At 38.5% G+C, this 6,483-nt stretch overlaps 1 protein-coding gene across 1 annotated transcript; it reads left to right on the top strand.

The window, feature by feature from the left end:
• Positions 1–329: 329 nt before the first annotated feature.
• LOC108539845 (beta-defensin 107A-like) lies at positions 330–4,212 on the top strand. The gene is given in 3 exon segments (XM_017888788.1): positions 330–352; positions 354–397; positions 4,070–4,212. Coding segments are annotated over 3 exon segments (210 nt in total).
• Positions 4,213–6,483: the final 2,271 nt, after the last annotated feature.

Consider the following 6,483-nt stretch of genomic DNA (forward strand, 5'->3'; position numbering starts at 1 on the left):
TGGCTATGTATCTTATTGACATGGTAATACTTGAGATAAGACTTGAAGGAAAAATGAGAGAAGTCTAAACAAAGACACAGAATAGAATATTCCAGGCAGAAAGGCAGGGTTCTCTGCGTTTCTCTCCCATAAATGTGATTTAGATAAAATCTGATTCATCAGCCCACGCATTAATCAGTGGAGCATGGAAAATAGTATGTTCCCAACGAACATTACAAACCAAAGTTGACTTCCAGCCCCTTCAGGGCAGTAGAACATATTTTGATCAATGCCCCTTGATAAAAGAGCTTGATTCCAGCTACTGCACTTCCTTCATCAGCTCTCCCCTGATGCCTGGAGCCATGAAAATATTTTCTTTATTTTGCTGCTTTCATTCTTCTTGCTCAAATTTTCCAAGGTAAGAGGGAAATTCTTTTAGAGGTAGAGATGACAGTCTGCTCAGGATCTGTCTTTTGAGAAGAAAGCTCAACTTTTACAAAGTTGAAGCTTCCAAGGCAAACCAGTCACTGAAAATCTTTTCCTGAGCTCAGACACAAAACAATGGGAGCACATCGACCGGGACGTCCCCAACCTTAGTAGTATCTAGTCAACTTCCCTAACAGCTCTGCCAAGGAATTTAGACTTCTTTGTACTTTTAGATCTCTTTCCTCCTTTTATAATCTGCAACGCAGGTTCAGCACTTTTTTTTTTTTTTTTTTTGAGATGGAGTCTCACTCTGTCGCCCAGGCTGGAGTGCAGTGGCGCGATCTCAGCTCACTGCAAGCTCTGCCTCCCGGGTTCACGCCATTCTTCTGCCTCAGCCTCCCGAGTAGCTGGGACTACATGCACCCGCCACCACGCCCAGCTAACTTTTTTTGTATTTTTAGTAGAGACAGGGTTTCACCGTGTTAGCCAGGATGGTCTCGATCTCCTGACCTCAAGATCCACCCCTCCTCTGCCTCCCAGAGCCCTGGGATTACAGGCATGAGCCACGCGCCGGGCCAGGTTCAGCATATTCCAAAGTGAATTAAAAAAAAAAAAAAATCTCCAAGGCAAATGCCAAACATATTTGTTAAGTTAGGGAAGTACAGCCTTTGGAGTCTAAATTAAACTGAAGTTGTGTTACTAGATCCTCAGACAGCTAATTTTTTTTCAGGTCTGAGTCATTGGTCCAAATATCTTATCCATAAATTATTTTAGACTTTTTGGCTTTCACACACTGGTTGAAAATTACACTATTAAAACCACTAAACTAACATCTTGCTTACTAATCTCTTAAGTCTTTGCATCTTTGAGATTCTCTTTGCTTGATACAACCACGACCGTGTTCCTAAGAAATGTTTATGTCCATACCTCCTCAACTATCCTTCGTTCCTTCTGTTGTGAAGCTTTTCCTATTGGAGGTTCTCCATGCATCACAAAGCCCCCTGTCTGCTCCTTCATGGCTCCTGAATTTCTACATTTCTTTATTATACATTCTGTCCTCAGTAGTCCTAGAAAACCAATAGATATTGAATGTGTGCTAACCACTTATAAGAAATGGTTCTGTCCACTACGATAAAGGTAGGTAAAATAAAAAGGTAAAAATATAATTAAAGCATGGACATTGACCTTAATTTGCTTGAAGTTATTAGTCTATTCTTTCTGTGTTGTTCAAAAAGACATTGCCTGTAGTGGTAAATAAGCTTTCAATACATTTAACATGTATAAGTAAGTATATCAATGAGACAGGAAAATACACAAATAACTTTAATATGAATCAGTTTTCACAAGTGCCGTAAAAGGTGCAAAGTATAAAGAGAAGCCATCGATGTGGAAACTTGGTTCTAACTAGGAAATGCAGATAGGCTTCCTGGTAGTACTGTACTTCTGTAGTACAAATACTACTTCTGTATTTGTATTTGTATTGTATTTGTACTACAGAAGTAGTATTTGTATTGCACATTTGGGAATAGACAAGAGTAGAACTAAAGAACAATTTCCCCATGAAAGTCTAAGTGACTCCATTGTTTCAGTGACCTCCTTGACCCCATGAAAGTTTCAGTGACTCCATGAAAGTCTCAGTTGTAAAATCAGTTCCCTATTTTCTGCCCTCAGCATCTTTTCATAGATGTCAGACAATGCTCTGGGATAGATAAACTCCTTTTAAATTGTCTTCCCCACTCACTTTAATCAATACTCCAATTTATTCAGATCAGTCTATGGATGTGGAGGCATAATAGCTCCCTGTCCACAAAACTCATCTCAGATGTATTTGAATTACAATAATAAGCATAGTTTGGGCACAAATTAGAACCACCACCATCACCATAATCACATAGAACCTCCAAGTTAGAAGTGAATTTAATGATCAATATAAAAGGCAATAAACATAGGCTGTTAGGCCAAACTGTATGAGTTTGGATCTCAGTGCTAATCTTTATAAGCTGTATGTACCCTCTGTTTTACCATTCTATAAATGATAATAATAATAGCATTGTTTTGAAGATGAATAAACTTGTTATGTTAATTAGAGACTAACTTGTTATAATCAAGAATCTTAATAATAGAGTGACTGAAGAAAGACAAAACCTTATTTCTCTTTCATGTAAAAGTCCAAAAATAGCTAAGTTGGCTAGGTGAGGGTAGAGGGTTCTCTTTCACCGAGTTTTGTTGTGATTTGGGCTGAAGGTCAACCCTGCCATCCTAAACAGTTGACCATTTTATTTGGTTCCAAGGATGTTCTAATAGGCAGGGTTAGAAAGTATAGAACATGATTAAGATTACATAGAAGCAGTTCACATCATTCCACTCCCTTTTCATTTTTCCAGATGTGTTCATGTGGACATATAGAAATAGGAAGCTAGGAGCTGATGTGATTAGCTAAATATTCATGTGTCTAGAGAAACCCCGAGGTTCTATGACTAAAAGTCTGAAAGTAAAAATGACTGCTTTGGGACAGTTTAACAATCTTTCTATATAACTGCTTGGGCAGTGGCAGGCACATACTCTATGTTATGTTAGAGTTTACCATTGTTTAACTGTCATTTGTTCTTCTACTTATTTTTTTGTTCTCTGCCATGATTCAGTATTCAACACCCTATACATGATTATATATATATATATGTGTGTGTGTGTGTGTGTGTGTGTGTGTAATTGATTATCTAGATACCTGATAAATTTCAGTGATCTGTAGCTCACAGTATCCCAAGTTCAAGTTTGGACTATTTAAAAATTTCTCCTTAATTGGAGCAGAAATCTAAGTCCCTGAAATTTCTTTCCATTAGTCTTTGCCTTAACTTGGCACTAACAAAATATATTCCACATGATAATATTTCAGCTATATGGCAGCTAATATGTACTGTTCTTCCCCCAAAGTTGTTATTTCCAGGAATGAACATTACTCCTTTTGAGAATAACTGCTGCTTCTTCCACTATTTTTTCCTAAGAATGTATCTTACCAATTAAAAAAGTTCCTGTGACATATTTTTTTTCCCTTCAACCTAATCTCTGTTATGAATGAATACACATTGCCTATGTCCCTCTAAATTTGCTTGTCAGAACTAAATACATGATTCCATTGGTGTTCTTTGCACAGTAAATTGAGAAGGACTAGCATCATGTTGTTTATCTTTCTACCTAAAACGGTGAGACTCCAAAACCGTATGCCAGGGCATATGATCTACTATTGGTCTGCCTGTAATGTAACAGAACAATCTTTAACTTTTGCTGTAAATCAGAGACTTTTTGGAGACACGAAAAAAAAAATCTGTTGATAAGGATGGTTCATTGGAATTAGAAAGTATTTTGTCACCTTCCTTGGAAGAAACATTCTGTTTCTGTACAAGCTAGATATGATTTTGACATATGAAAATCTTTTCTGTTTTTTCCAATTAGCTATTAAATAAGTGCATTGATTATATTGTACCAGGGGTGTGAGCTCAGACATGACTATTCAGATAACATTTGATTTTTCTAATTTCTAGGTTTGTAGTCTGTGTCTCTAGGAGTTACGGTAATGAGGAAGTCTGAATTTGGCCTGGGCAATGTAATTTTATCTTATAGTTACTAATTAATAGATAACTAAAGACAAATTGCTTTCTTTACTTAGCCAGGACAGCAATTCATAGAGCACTAATTTGTAAGAGAATGGAAGGTCACTGTGAAGCTGAATGTCTTACCTTTGAAGTAAAGATTGGGGGCTGTAGAGCTGAATTAACACCATATTGCTGCAAAACCAGAAAGAAACATTAAAAACGCGAAGCACCAGCTGCAAGAATGAAAGAGGTGAAGATTCTCTGGCTGCGATATCAGCGGGACAAATCTCTCTGCACCGTCTCTCTTTGATCTGCAAAGTCTGGATTATCTGAAACCATGTCAGTCCAGCTTCCAATGCTACAGGGAGATACCCTTCCTAGGCTGTGAACTTCTTCCAGGCAGACACTATATCTTGTTGACCTCTGCACTGTCACTTCCTGACACAGGGCCTATTAATGATTTTTTTCACTTTATAAAAAAGTGAGCCATTGAATAAATAGATAAAACAGATGGAATGGAATGGTTGGACTGGCACTCAGGTGAATTGAGTTCTAAAGTTATAGCTCTGGCTTTAAACAGTTGTAGGACACTGGGCCCTCTGTGCCAAGATTCTGATATCTATAATGTGAGCAGATTGAACCTCTCAGTAAAGGGAATACCTGCCAGATGCTAATTGTGGCTGCTTCAGCAGTATCACTGTCATGTACTCCTATCTCTCTTTTATAGGTAGGAATTGTTTAGAGTCTTGTTCATTTACCTGTTAGATCTAAAACATCAAGTTTTAGAATGAAATGCACCCATATCAAAATTCAAGTTGACTGTAGATGGAGCAATATCTTCATTCTGGCCATTTGCAGTGAGAATTGATCAAATCATGGGTTTCTGAAGCAGTATGTTCCCCAAAGGTCATCGAATTCAATGCCCTTATTACAAATGAGGAGAGTGAGACTCAAGAAGATTATACAGTTACTGACTTAGTCACATTTATATTCCAACTTTGGGCTTTCTGGACTTGTCTGCTTAGCATGCCCACAAAATAGCATGCTGGAGGATAACAGAACAACAAAAGGCAATCCTAAAGATGGAACGTTTCTCAGCGTGTTCAGGTGAACAGTTAAATGGAGGAAGAAATGCAAACAAACTGAAAAAAAAAAACATAGAAAAAAAAAGACACTTTCTAAAATCTCTGTTGTGATCCTGCGATCCCTGCCCTTTCAGATGATAACAATGATAACAATGGCAAACCGAGGCTTGCCTTTTCCCTAATTTGCCAAAATTTGGAGTCCCGGCTTTTTAGCAGAGGAAAGCATGTATCACAGACTATTTCATCATAGAAGACTTATAGCACACCCTCCCAGAACAGAAGAAGCAAAATCCCTCTGCGCTGCTCCAGAAAATTTTCTTCTCTATTCAATTAAGCTGGCTTCGTATGGAGATGCAAATAAAAGAGAAAAAAAATATCTGGAATAAGACAATGTGTAAAATGTTTTAAAATAAGAAATAAAATGTGTTTTTGAAAGATCTTCTGGTATTGCCACTTGTCTTCTTGGTGCTAATTTTCTTATTCTTAAAACTATGCTGGAGGAAATTATGTAAAGTTATCTGTTTCAATCAGAGGATTTTTCTGTTTCTGCATTTTCCCTAGAAATTCCTTATCCATTGTCTCACATAAAACTAACTGCCTTTGAGAATCTAAGTGTGTTTAGGCTTTCTCATTTCTTCTTTTTTTCTTTTTCCTCTTCTTTCTCTGTCAATGTCAAATGACTTGAAATACAGCATACATTTCCTGTCTCCAGTGTTTTCATATCCTATTTCCTTCTCAACCTATAGAAACATCTTAAAGCCAGGCATGGAGGCTCATGCCTGCAATTTCAGCACATTGGGAGGCCAAGACAGGAGGATCCTTTGAGCCCAGAAGTTCAAGACCAGCCTGGACAACAGAGAGAGACCCCATCTCTACAAAAATTTTTTAAAATTTAGGCCGCGTGCAGTAGCTCACGCCTGTAATCTCAGCACTTTGTGGGGCCGAGGTGGGCAAATCATGAGATCAGGAGCTCGAGACCAGCTTGGTCAATCTGGTGAAACCCTGTCTCTACTAAAAATATAAAAATTAGCCAGGCATGGTGGCACACATCTGTAATCCCAGCTACTTGGGAGCCTGAGGCACGAGAATCACTTGAACCCAGGAGGCAGAGGTTGCAGTGAGCCAAGATCATGCCATTCTACTCCAGCCTGGGTGACAAAAGCAAGACTCCGTCTCAAAAAAAAAAAAAAAAAAAAAAAAAATAGCCAGGTGTAGTGGCTCACACCTGCAGTCCCGATTGCTTGGGGGCTGAGCCCTGGAAGTTGAGACTGCAGTGAGCCAGTGCACTCCAGCCTGGATGACAGAGTGAGACCCTGTTTCAAAAGAAGAGGAGGAGGAGAAGGAGGAGGAGGAGGAAAGAGAAGGAGAAGGAGAAGGAGAAGGAGAAGGAGAAGGAGAAGGAG

Source organism: Rhinopithecus bieti, unplaced genomic scaffold (assembly GCF_001698545.2).
Source record: "Rhinopithecus bieti isolate Rb0 unplaced genomic scaffold, ASM169854v2 scaffold_2113, whole genome shotgun sequence".
Taxonomy (NCBI): Eukaryota; Metazoa; Chordata; class Mammalia; order Primates; family Cercopithecidae; genus Rhinopithecus; species Rhinopithecus bieti.